This window comes from Chlamydotis macqueenii, chromosome 2 (assembly GCF_036417535.1).
Source record: "Chlamydotis macqueenii isolate bChlMac1 chromosome 2, bChlMac1.mat, whole genome shotgun sequence".
Lineage (NCBI taxonomy): Eukaryota > Metazoa > Chordata > Aves > Otidiformes > Otididae > Chlamydotis > Chlamydotis macqueenii.
The window spans coordinates 128,441,326-128,453,759 of record NC_141557.1 but is presented as its reverse complement, the minus strand read 5'-3'; the positions used below and the strand labels follow the sequence as shown (position 1 = coordinate 128,453,759).

The following is a 12,434-nucleotide window of genomic DNA, read 5'->3' as shown; positions in this document are numbered from 1 at the left end:
CTGTAGAGAAGTCACTGAGCTAATGGCGATGTCAATAAAATGCTGCTATATCTAAAGATATGGCTGATACTGGAAAAGGAAAGTTGAAGCACTTTAATACGTGATTTCCCTTTTTTTTAATAATCACATCAGAGGAGGAGGTCACTCTGCTGCTCTCTGTCCTCTCCTAAAGCCCTAGCAATAAATTGCTTCTGCTGTGACCCAATCTAAACCATAATTTGGATTATTTCCACAAAAGCATTTGGTGTCATGACTGGGATTCCCATCTCCGTGCTGCAGCTAGTTGTCGGTGTAAGCCCCGGGGCACAGGAAGCCCACGGTTGGGTTGCTGGGCGCCAGGGTCTGCTGCGGCACCGCAGTCTTGGGGGGCTCAGGGGGCTGCTCGTAGGTGTAACCTGTGTGCTGGGGAATCTGTAGGAGGCTGGGGAAAGGAAGGTGTAGAGTGGGAGTAAGAGTGATGACGAAGAACCTGTGTTCAATCTGAGAGAAGGATGGGAGGGCTTGGGATGCATTTTTTTTCTGATCAAGAAATCTGGATCAGTGGTGACTGAATGCTATAAAAGGAGCGTGCAGAGATGTCCCTCGGTGCTTGTTTTTAACATCCATCCCCACATCGCTGTGAAAAAAATGCTGTGAAAGGAAAACCTGAGCGGCCGTTCAGTCCTCAAAAAGTCAAAGGCTGCAGGCACACATACCTTGCGCATTGCTGGTCACAGCTCCCTGCTCAGATGGGAGGGGGAAGGTGAGAGGCTGCTGAGAGCTGTGTGCTCTGGCAGGGGGACATCTGTAAGGTGCCACTGAGCAAGGTGCCCAATGCCAGCAGCTTCAGGAGCTGCTCCTGGTGTGGCAGTGAGGGAGTTCCCAGAGCTGGTCTTAAGACTTTTCTTTTTGAAGCCAGAATCCCGGAGTGAATTTTCCCTTCATACGCTGCCCCTCGCCGCTGCTGGCAGCAGGGATGCTCAGCACCAAGGGGTGCTCAGCTGAACTGAGTGTGTGTGAGCCGGACGATTCCCCTCGAAGTGAACCGGCATTTCTCTTTGTTCCTCTTTTTCACAGGCAGAAGAGGCAAGCTGTTTCCCCAGCCAGGCTGAAAACGCATGTCAGGACTAGCATCTCAAAATTGGGTTTATTTTTACAGAACTGCTCCCTGGGGTGCCGTGGTGAGCAAAACCAACTGCTGGCTGGATCTGGCGGCAGAATTCCCAGTGGTTCCCAAGAAAAGGCCAGAGCATCCCACCCGCCCTCCTGCCCGGCAGCCCCGGGGAGCGGGGGCCGCAGGGGTGGGGTGCGCCAGCCTGGCCTGCTGGGAGCTGGCTCTGCACGGCTGCCCTTCTGCTTCCCCCCACCCCATCTCTCCCCTAGGTCGGGACATTTCTAATGCAATAAATGCCTTTAACCTCGTAGGGGATGAAAGCCTCTAAAGATGATCTGCAATATAGTGACAACGGTGCTTCAAGCCCTTTTCTTCTCCTGGGCTCCGTGTCATTCGGCTTCTAGAAAAATAATTATATTTCTTTCTTTAATTTAACTCATGATGAGAATTTTAAAATCTCACATTTTGTTTGTTTGTTTTCATTTCTCCCAAACTTCTGAAGCGAGCACGTCTCCTCAAGCCCCTTTCCCTTTTCCCTTTACCTGGAATGGGTAGCCAGAGGATTTCAGATTATCTGGCAACAATTAATTTCTAAGTGTAACTCAAACTTTTCTGTGCAATTGCAGCTCAAAGGCTTATTCCTGTAAATCTGATTAACTCTGTCATGGCTTTTACGCTACTGATGCTGCATCAATAAAACCGTGTTAAACTGCCTGCCTGAAACCGTTTCCTAAAGCAACACAGCATCAGTTCTGTCTGACAAATAACAGAGGTTTGGAACAACATGGAGAAAGTAAAAAAAAAAAAAAAAAAAAAAAAAGACTGATAAACAAAAGCATCAGGCTATTTAAGCTGAGGGACTATCTCAAGCAAGGCTTGAAGAAGGCTGCATTCCTACCTTCTCCCTAAGCCTCCTGTGCATGTTGGCTGTCCCTAGTGTATTCAGTGTTTTTGTCTTGCAAATGGAGGTTAGGATGGAGAATGGGGTGGTAGGTAGGAGAACTGGCCCAATACATGTAATGCAAAGTTCGTAAATGTTGTAAACGTTCAGACTCAAGTCTGGGGACAAAGCTGCGCTGACTGTGGAAGGAGCCTTGGGAGCTGGGAGAGCCTGGATCAGTTCTGGGTAGCGCTGTGTGCTTGTGTTTGCTGTCTTATTGTTTACGTCTTGAGTGAAAAAAAAAAAAAAATAAGGGGAAGTTCCAAATCTGAAGCTTTTGGTAGGGAGGAATTGCAGTGCCCGAGGTCCCACGCACCCCCACTCCCCCGGGCAGCCGGTGACTCTTCTCAAACTCTCTGTTTCAGAGCACTTAGCTCAGCCAGATAAGAAATAAGGACTGGAAGGGCGCCTTCACCTCTGGTCAAGTGCAGTCAGCGACGGCGTCCAGAGCCACTCACTCTCTGTCTGAGGCCGCTTCAGGTGATTCCTGATACATCCCTTCGGTGGGATGAAGGCAATGTTTTACAGACGATCACATGGAGCTATGTTAATTAATTTTTATAGCACACCATAACCACTCAAATGGCACCTCAGCCTCCGGGAGCTGGACCTGGCTGTGTTTGATCCCCGCTACAGCTGTGTCTGTGCACAGTTTGGCTGGTGCTGCAATGTGCCCCGCTGCCTGGCTCTGAGAGGGACCCATGGGTGCAAGTCCCCACAGCTCCCCGCAGTGCAGCGCAGCCCACCGCAGCCCTTCCCTCCACACCATGTGCAGTGTCACCCAGGCCGGACACCGGCAGGGCAGGAGCCAGCCCGGGGGAGGCTCGGCAGTGACCCATCCGGGGAGGCTCTGCAGTGACCCATCCGGCTCGTGCCCTGCCTGCCATGGGGTTCCGCCCTGGACTAAAGATTTCTCCATCTCCCTGCACCATCAGGGATGACATCCTGTGCACACCTTGCACACTCCGGGATCTTGCAACTCAGTTGCTCTTTTGATCCTCCAGGTCCCCTTTTGATAGCAATTGCAGCACGTAGCCCCCTGGGAGGAAGAGGAGATCAATAGGAGAAATCCTAAAATATTAGATATTAGGAGAAAAATTTTTACAGTGAGGGTGGTGGAACACTGGAGCAGGTTGCCCAGAAAGGTGGTGGAAGCCCCATCCCTGGGAACATTCGAAGCCAGGCTGGACGGGGCTCTGAGCAACCTGGTCTGGTTGGAGATGTCCCTGCTCCTCGCAGAGGGGTTGCACTAGCTGACCTTTAAAGGTCCCTGGGGTTTGGGAGGTGTTGGTTTTTTTTTTTCTTTTTATACCCAAGCCCCACACCTGCAACCCCTGAGACACTGCGTGGGGGCTGTGGGTCCTGCGGGGGAGTGCGGAGGCCGGCTGGCAGGGCGCTGACCTGCTGCAGGAGCGGCTCACCCGTGGGGAGCATCGCTCCCGCACCCCGGCCTCCTGCTCGGGGGGGAGAGGCTGAGCCCACCCGCGCTGCGGCCAGGCCCCTTGGTGGGAGCTTGGAGAGGCGGAGGGCAGTGCCGGCGGCAGGGGAAGTGGGTCCGGGAGGCTGGGACGAGGCGTGGAGAGGGGGGAAGGGGGGTCCCTCTGACACCGCCGGCCTCGACGTGGAGCAGCCGCGGCTCCGCCCCGAGGTAGGGGGACCCGTCGGGGCAGCACCCTCGCCCGCCCCCGGGGCTGCGCGACCCCCAGGGCGGGCCGCCCCCGCCTGCCCTCCCTCCCTCCCCTCCCCGGGCCCATATAGCCGCAGGGGGCCGGCGGCGGGCGGGCCCCTGGCCCCGACGGCGCCGGGCTGCGTGCGGCAGCTCCCGTGCCCCCATCCCGCCCCCCGCCCCGACACCACCCGGGTGTCTGCCCCCACCCCATTGCTGCCCAGCACCTCCCTCCTTTCTCGGCCCGGCCCGGCATGGCTCTGTCCCTGACCGGCGAGCCGGTCCCCGCAGACGGCGGGGAGGCACTGGGGATGAGCCCCGCCGGCCTGGCCGCCTACTACCCCTCTTTCCTCCCTCCCGCCCCGTACTTCGAGGCGGTCCCCGATTTCTTCCAGCCCCTGAAATCTCTGACCGGGCTGGTCCCCGCCTCCCCTCCTCTGCCCCCTTTCTCCTTCAGCCGGGTCCCCGCTTTCCTGAGCCAGCCGCCCCCCCTCCCTGCCGAGCCCTTCCCCGGCCTCCCCCTGCCCCTCTACGCCACGCCGCCGGCCCCTTTGCCCCCCAGGGAGGGCTCACCTCGCGGGACGGGGGCCCTGGCTTCCCCCCCGCCGCCTTACTCCAGTTCACCCCGCAAAGCTGCCCGCAGCCCGGGGGCCGGCGGGGCGGCGGGGCAGAGCTACAGGTACTGGTTCACCGAGGAGGAGCTCAACGCGGTGCTGTACGGGGCCCTGCGCAGCAGCCAGCCGGCCGGGAGCCTCCACGCCATCTCGGGGCTCCGGGTGCCCCCCGACAGCCCGGGTAAGAGGTGGGGAGGGGCGAGGGGGGGTCTGCTCAATGGGCAGCCGGCGGCGGGAGGGGCACCGGGCGGAAGGTCGGGTGTACGGCGGAGTTTGGGGACGGTGCCCAGGCTCAGGGGGCATCGTCCGGGAGCGGGGGGGCACGTCGGGCTTCCCTTCGCCGCCCTGCGAGCCCACGGCGGGGAAAAGCGGGGGGTTAAATCGGGCTGCGGCCGGTGTTGGGGGCGGCAGGACCCCGTCCCTAAGATGGGGGTCCCTCCTCTGCAGGTGCCGCGGACTCCTCCGCCCCGCTGCTCGACAGGGACTCGCTGCAGCTGCCCGAAGGTAGGGACCCGCCGCTGCCAGCCCCCCATTCCCCCCGCCCCAATTTGGCCACCCTCAGCCCACCTTGTCCCCCGCAGGGCTCTCGGTGCTGCGGGTGACCTACGGGGACGTGTCTCAGCTCGGAGTCTTCTGCACGGACCCCATCCCCAAAGGGGTCCGCTTCGGCCCTTTCCAAGGCAAAGTGGTCAACACTAGCGAGATCAAGACCTACGACGATAACTCGCTGATGTGGGAGGTAACGAAAGCACCGCCGGGCTCCCCCCTGCATCCCCGTCCCCGTAGTCTGCAAGGGGGGGTTGTGTGTGCAGGATGGATGCGAGAGGGAACGTGTGCGGGAAGGGTCGCTCCAACCTGCTGCGGTTCTCCCTGCTCTCCAGATCTTTGAATACGGGCGCCTCAGCCACTTCATCGACGGGAAGGGCCCCTCGGGCAACTGGATGTCCCTGGTGAACTGTGCCAGGTTCCCCGAGGAGCAGAACCTGACGGCCGTCCAGTGCCAGGGGCAAATCTTTTACGAGAGCTGCAAGGAGATCTTGCCGAAGCAGGAGCTGCTGGTGTGGTACGGCGATTGCTACCTGCAGTTCTTGGGCATCCCCATCAGCCTGAAGGGCACGCCGGAGGGAAAGAGACCCCCCCAGCACCCCGAAGGTGAGCCTCCACCCCGAGGGGCACGGCCCCCTCTTCTTCCAGCGGGCCGGCGTCCGGTCGGGGTTAGACTGGCGTTAGGAGAGGCAGAGGAACTCGGGCACCACGGCAGGGGGATGTCCCGTTTTGGGAGGAAAAGCGGCTTTGGCGGGGGCGGGGGGCATTCATATCAGAGTGTGCAGAAAGGATGGCATTCCCGTGGGCAAAACTTCGGTGGGGAGAAAACGCGATTTGTGCCAGGGCAGGGAAAGCGGGAGCGGGTGAGGGGTGCGTGGCTCGGCCGGGTGCAGCGGGAAGGGGGGGAAGCGATTTGGCAAATAGGCGTGGGAATGTGGCGTGGGAAATTTTGTAGCTGTTGGATAAATGTTCAGCTAGCCGCTAGACCCTTCGTTTCATTTTAAGGCTTGAGCCAAAGTTACTTTTATAAAAGGTTAAAAAAGGATGTGTAAACGGTTGAAAACATCTCCTAAATTCAGCGCTTAAGCGCAGTTTGAAATACGACAAAACCATGTCAGCCTGGTTTTGTTCTGCAGTGTTTTGAAAACGATAGAAAAGACGTGCAAGTTTGTTTTTCTTTTTGGGATGGGAGGTTGAATTTACGGACAATAACCGCTAAGAAACACCTGGCGATGTTGCGCTGTGGGGAGACGCTTGTAATGCGCGTTGGGTTTTCGCGTATTCGCTCACCGGTTTTGGGGATACAAGGATGAAATTCTGTCTTTGCTGAAGTCGGTAGCCAAAACCAATTAATTTTACCAGGCTGCGGGCTCTAGTTTGCTCCCCTCCGTTAGAAAGGCGAGTGGAGCGGTGCGGATGCTTAAAGAGCTTCGAGGTGTATTTTGTTAAAAGAGAATATCCAGCATCCATTTACCGTTGTTACCCTCCCGGAGACTTAAAATTCCCGGCTGGATACCATCCTCTGGTAAGGAAGCAGATGGGAAAGGAGCCCCTTTCACTGTGGTCTTAACGGGGAGGTGGTGGCACTGTCCCTTCTGCTGCACAGAAGCCGGCGACAGCTTTAAGTGCGAGCGCTGCGGCAAGGTTTTTGCCTACAAGTATTACCGGGACAAGCACCTCAAGTACACCCGCTGCGTGGACCAGGGGGACCGCAAATTTCCTTGTCACCTTTGCAACCGATCCTTTGAAAAAAGGGACAGGCTGAGGATTCACATTCTCCACGTCCACGAAAAGCACAGACCTCACAAGGTGAGCCGGAGCCCGGGTCTCTCTCCGCGGTAAATGGATGGATATCGGGAAAATAAACCCCACGGTCTCGGTGAGACTTTGAGAAGAAGCGGTGTTTCTCCTGGGCTTTTTGGATGTTTGCATGTGGGTTTTGCTGCTTTTCTTACACGGTGTGGGGCTAAATTGTGTTTGAAGATGCTCCACTTGTCCCGGGTCAGGAGAGATGATGTCTCGTGTCCCTCACCCACCACTTCACCCCAAGAACCGACAGACATCTGTGTCTGTTGTGCACAACGGGAGTTAAAAGTTCTACATTCAACGTGGAGCAGATTTCCAATTAAAATAAGCAAATCCTTGCTGGGATACTTGCCTCCTCGCCACTAAACGCCCCTCCGTAGCACTGGTTTTCTCCAGGAGCACTGGGACTGGAAAAATCAGACTTTTCCTAAAGGCTTGGGAAGGAGGAGTTCCAGTGCTTGAAATCACTCAGTTAAATCAGTCCTGAAAATCTTGGTTTATAGATCACCCTGCAATAATGTGAAATTTTCAGGAAAGGCTTTTATAACTATATCAGCAATATTAAAATGTCAGAATGTCACATTGATTAAGTAACAGATGAAAACCATGATTCTGTTAAATACGAAGTATTAAATGCCATGCAATCCTTCCCCTCTTTCTTTCCTTTCCTAGAGCATTTATTTTTGAGTGCATATGAAAGAAATCCTTCAGAAGAGCAGGAAGATAAACTTGTTCTGAATGTAGTGCATTTATATCGGAACAGATAAACTCAAAAAGCAAAGATGGAAAATGTGTCAGTAGAAAAAAATACTTTATTTCAAGATCAGTCATAGCTTAATTTATTTTGAGCTATGAAAGATAATTTCTTCCAAACTAATTGTAGAGAGAAAATTATTTTGAGACTCACACAAATTGCACCGAACCAGTGCGAGTCTCTCCAGTGACTCCAGCCCCCTCTGAACTGGGTTTCGTCCCGTCGCTGCTGGCTGCAGAGCGCACGCCACGCCATGAAAACGAAAACGGCAGCTCCTCGGGTGGGAGGATGAGGTGCTGCTTGCTTCTCTCCTCTGAGGAGAGTGAAATAGCAACTGAAGCTTGATATACATTTTGAAGAAAAGTCATGATTTTACAGAAATTTTCAGATTTTGATTACTGAAAGTTAATATTTTCTGTTCATGTTCTGAAGAAGCACCATTTTTAATGAAACGATTTTAACTACGCACAAAAAAGCTTTGAAATGTTGCATTATTTTCCTTTTTAAAAAAAAATTAAAACCAGATTAAAATTCTGACTATTTCACATTGTTACTACTTGAATTACTGCTGTGTTTGTATATACATCCATCCATAAACATGCATATAAATGTCTGCACATGAATATATACATAAATATATGTAGAAAAATACATGCACACATGATCCACATACCTAACTTTTATTTTCAGCTATGCTGTTGTGTGCTTCCTTTTAACTTAATCCCCACTTTTTTTTTTTTCCTCCAGTGCTCAGTGTGTGGGAAGAGCTTCTCTCAGTCCTCCAGCCTGAATAAACACATAAGGGTCCACTCCGGGGAGCGCCCCTACAAATGCGTCTACTGCAACAAGGTGAGGCAAAGCCCCGGCTCGTGCCTGCGCCCCAGCCCATCCATCTGTCTGTCCTCTGCTGCACTTTGCATCACACCACACCTGGGCAGGGGGAGGCTCTTTCCATGCTCTGTTTTATTTTTCATTTTTTTTCTGTTTCTTTTCTGATTTATTTGAAGAAAGTGTTGATATCCAGATGAGTATGTATTCTGGATGAAGTTGTGAGTTGGAAGTGATGGGGCAAACAGGCTCAGACCTCTGTGCTCCTGCTGTCACTCTGATGTGGAATTTGTTTCATCCCAGCTTGGAGAGCTGTTGCAGGGATAAGGTCTAGGAAAGCTTGAGTGCACTTCAAATACCGTCCCAAGGCACTCTGCTATATCCAATATCCCCTTTTTCATCAGGTAGATAGATTTTGATCTTCTCAACACTGCTTCTAAAGTGAGGTGGACAGATTTGTCCCATAAGCTGAATCTGCATGATGTGACTTGGTGCACACTTACCTTGTGCGACTGGGCACGGAGGTGTTATGTCAAAAAGAACATGAATAAAGCCATACAGCACTGATCAAAGGTGCTCAGCTGTTGCTGCTCTTCACAGAAGGGATAAGGCAGGTGAGCTCTCCCTGTGCAAGTAGTGACAGCTCTCCCAGCAGTCAGAGGGAGGGTGGATGTGCAGGCGGCTGCTGGATGAATATCAGTAGGACTCCATGTGCTATGGAGTGTCCAGGCAATGCAGAAGCACCGTCAGCATGTAGTAAGGTGCTCCTGATTTTGGAAAGAGAGGTGTTTTGTTCATAACTATCTGGACTAACACAGAGCTGAAGTGTCCTGTAGTAAAGAAACTTTGAAGAAGCTCCTTTTGGCTATTACATTTTTTTTCTCTCTAAGACACTCTGAGCACTTGTAGGGCAGTGTTTAGGATGAAGTGTCATCCTTTAATCTTCCGATCACAGGAAGAGATGGCAGAACTTTACAGGTTGATGTGGGAACAGATCTCTAGGATGCGTGGGACCCTTGACCAGCCCCAAGCCGTTCTGGTAGGACTGTTGCAGATCAGATCAGATTAATCCATTAGTCCTCAGGCTGCAGGATGTGACCATCCTGGGACAATAGACATCATTCATCATCTCGGTGACATTGTGAGAATAAAGGAAAAGTGTTGGGCCAAGATCACCATTCTGGCCCACAAACACACTTTGACCCCCTTGATAAACACCTCCAGGTGTTTATAGGGATCCAAGATCTGTTTGTGCACTAAGGTTCTTAGTGAAAAGGCGTCATCTGAGATGTGTTGCTCTTTGCTGTGAAAACTTACTTGAGATGGTTCAGCAACATAACTGTATTAAAGGGGATATTTTGTGTGTGTGTGTGTGTGTGGTCTGCAAATAGTGAAGGGCCTGAAAGTGTCTCTCTCAGGAAAAGAAAAATGGGGAAAACACGGGGAACGTTGCGACATTCCTGCTCAAGTCTCGGTGAGAGGGTTTTCTCCCCAAATGCAGGAGGAGTCTTTGGGGCGGGGGGGTGAAAGTGTGATTGTGCACATTTTGCTGCTCATGAAGAAACAGGCTGGAATGCCTCTGATGGAAGAGCAGAGTAGGATGGAGCAGGAAAATGAAACCCAGAAAGATGGATGCTGGACTGACCACACGGATGAATTCTGTCAGCTGAACCCCAAGCCGGTGTATGAGAACGTGAAAGGGTTTAGCTTTGAGAGTGAACCTGCATTATGTCTCTCAAACATAAAGGAACTGCAGAGCTAATTAGGACGGTATTGACTGCTTATCCCTTGACATGTAGAAGATATTTATTGGTGTCTCTGGTGAGAAATCTTTCTCTGAGCTTCACATAACTCCATGGGCTCAGCCATAACTGTGTAGCTGAGTGCGACAGGTGTTGATTTCTGGTTGCTCATTGCTGGGAGGTTTTGGTTTTTCTCCAGTTATCTGAGGATGTGAGCTATTTGAGAAGGTATTTTGTGGTTACAGTGCTTCTGACGGGGCCTGGGTTAGCTGAAACTGGGGATTGTATGTGTGAAAATGGATTACTTTCAGCTCCTCCTCCCCGCTTTCCAATCCCTGCCCTTCCAGGCATTCACGGCATCCAGCATCCTGCGCACTCACATCCGCCAGCACTCGGGGGAGAAGCCCTTCAAGTGCAAGCACTGCGGCAAAGCCTTCGCCTCGCACGCGGCCCACGACAGCCACGTGCGCCGCACGCACAGCAAGGAGAAGGGCTGCACGTGCTTGACATGCGGCCAGCACTTCGCAGAGCAGGACGATTACCACTTCCACATGAAGATTCACACCACCTATTAGTCAAGAGCTCCGCGGACACGCCCTGGACCAGCTCTGCGTCTGTATCGGTCTGTGTGTCATGTGTTTGTCGTGGTTGTGTGCACGCCGCAGGAGGTGACATTGACCCGCGAAGCCACTCTCTGGGGATGTCTGGTCTCTGAACCCTGGGCGTATCTCTGAGTGCAGGGGACAGGAGTTTCTCGCCTGGGTACCCTGATCCCACACTGGGGTGAAGTCCAACATGAGCTACCCCACCTTTCCCTTCCTCTCCTCCCATACCTGCATTTCTACAAAATGGAAACATAGGCAAGAGGGAATTTCACCTCCCACAAATCCTTTGTGCACAAATATCACTGTGAGGAGCGTTTCTGTGTCTCTGATGCACCACATCTATGGACTGTCTGGTGCAGTCCGTATCAAAGCTTGTGTGAGGGACGTTTTTATAAAGTGTTTGTTTTGTTTGGGTGCGTAACCAGTTATGGGGTCTACTTCCCCTTAATGTGCAAGTCTTTTAATGGTGCTCTATTTGTGAACTGTCTCAGAGATACTGACTGGTGGACCAGCATAAGAGGGTTTAAGTTCTTCATTCAGCTGCCTGGACACCCAGGACAGTGAGATCAGCTCTTCCAGAGGATGCTGCACCCTGGTTAGCCCAGGGGGAGAGGGGCAGGGTGTCACAAAATCGTTACAGGCCTGTGGTGCCAGCTAGTTGAGATAGTGGAGGGTGGCTCTGCCTTCTCACAGTTTAGTGGGCCAAATGTGAAGATATTCCCAAGCACCACTGAGCTCTCAGGTGGGTCACACACAGTCAACTGGACTCGTAGAGGCATTGCATTTTGGGCTCAGCACAGGCCAGGAGCAGGCACAATGCTACCACAGGGCTCTTCTGTCTCTGTTTCCCTGAGCTGTCTCATCCTGGCCAGGTGGGCCTTTGTGGTAACTCCTGACGCAAAGGGTGAACTCCTCCACTTCTTCCTCCTGGCTCTACAGGGATGGCTGCTCTAGTGGCACTCCCTTCCCCTATCCTAAATTTAAGACTTAAAAGTGTCGGATAGGTGATGCTAGGATGTCTCAGCCCCTAAAACTCTCAGCACATGGAGTTCCTCCCCGCCTCCCCAGCCTGCAGGAATGCCTTCACCTCCTTGGGAGGACTGAAAGGTTTCACCTTCTATTTCTTGCTGACCTTCCAAGCAGGTCAGGAATGACTTGTGCAGCTTTTCTGTTTTCTTTTTAGCAAAAGGGAAGTATTGGGTCAGAAATGCTGGGGTTTTTTTTCTATAGAAAGAGCTGCTTGTCTAGGTATGGGTGAGAAGATGTACTCTGGGATCCTTTTCTTGAAAGTTCTAGTTTTGTTTCTTTGCACTCTGACTTGCAGAAGGACAGTAATACCTCAGACATTCTCTGCTTTTGTACCAACAGACTTTGACCCAGATCAAAACTGTCTCAAGTCCATGTTACAATGGATAAAGGAATTTTCAGTGTAAAATCCTACATTATTAGACTCTGATTTCTTCAATGTGTTTTAAAAATAACCAGAAGTCCTTAATGACCAGCATTCCCTGGCGATGTGAAATCTCAGCTCCATGGAGGCTTGGCAAACAGCCTGTGCTGAAGGACCACTGAGTACAGGGAATGCTGTAACTGGTGCAGAAGCCTCTTACTGCTGAGTGGTCAGCACGGGGAGGGGGGCTGTGCAATTGGGGGGGGGGTCCCTGTGTTGGTGGAGCTGTGTGTTGCATCCAAGATGGATAATGGAAGCCCTTGCTGGAGCTAGTTGATTAACACAGACAATTTGATGTTACTGGGATGATGAGTTTCTCTTAATATCCTAGATCAGCTAGGGTTAACAAGGACTTTGCACATAAATATCAGAGTTTTTAATTTGTGCCAA

The 12,434-nt window shown here is 52.3% G+C and overlaps 1 protein-coding gene across 1 annotated transcript; it reads left to right on the top strand.

Moving 5' to 3' along the window:
• Nucleotides 1-3,953: 3,953 nt before the first annotated feature.
• PRDM14 (PR/SET domain 14) lies at nucleotides 3,954-10,564 on the top strand. Its single transcript, XM_086741499.1, has 7 exons — nucleotides 3,954-4,494; nucleotides 4,761-4,817; nucleotides 4,895-5,052; nucleotides 5,195-5,465; nucleotides 6,466-6,668; nucleotides 8,167-8,268; nucleotides 10,337-10,564. Exons 1-7 carry the CDS (start codon nucleotides 3,954-3,956, stop codon nucleotides 10,562-10,564), a joined length of 1,560 nt encoding a protein of 519 aa, XP_086597625.1.
• The last annotated feature ends 1,870 nt before the right edge of the window (nucleotides 10,565-12,434 follow it).

What these genes read in the sequence shown, in the direction of transcription:
- PRDM14 (XM_086741499.1), top strand. Translation starts at nt 3,954, where the DNA reads ATGGCTCTGTCCCTGACCGGCGAGCCGGTCCCCGCAGACGGCGGGGAG. An exon ending in ACCCCCCCAGCACCCCGAAG is followed by an intron (nt 5,466 to 6,465) that starts GTGAGCCTCCAC and finishes TCTGCTGCACAG; the next exon opens with AAGCCGGCGACAGCTTTAAG. An exon ending in AATGCGTCTACTGCAACAAG is followed by an intron (nt 8,269 to 10,336) that starts GTGAGGCAAAGC and finishes CTGCCCTTCCAG; the next exon opens with GCATTCACGGCATCCAGCAT.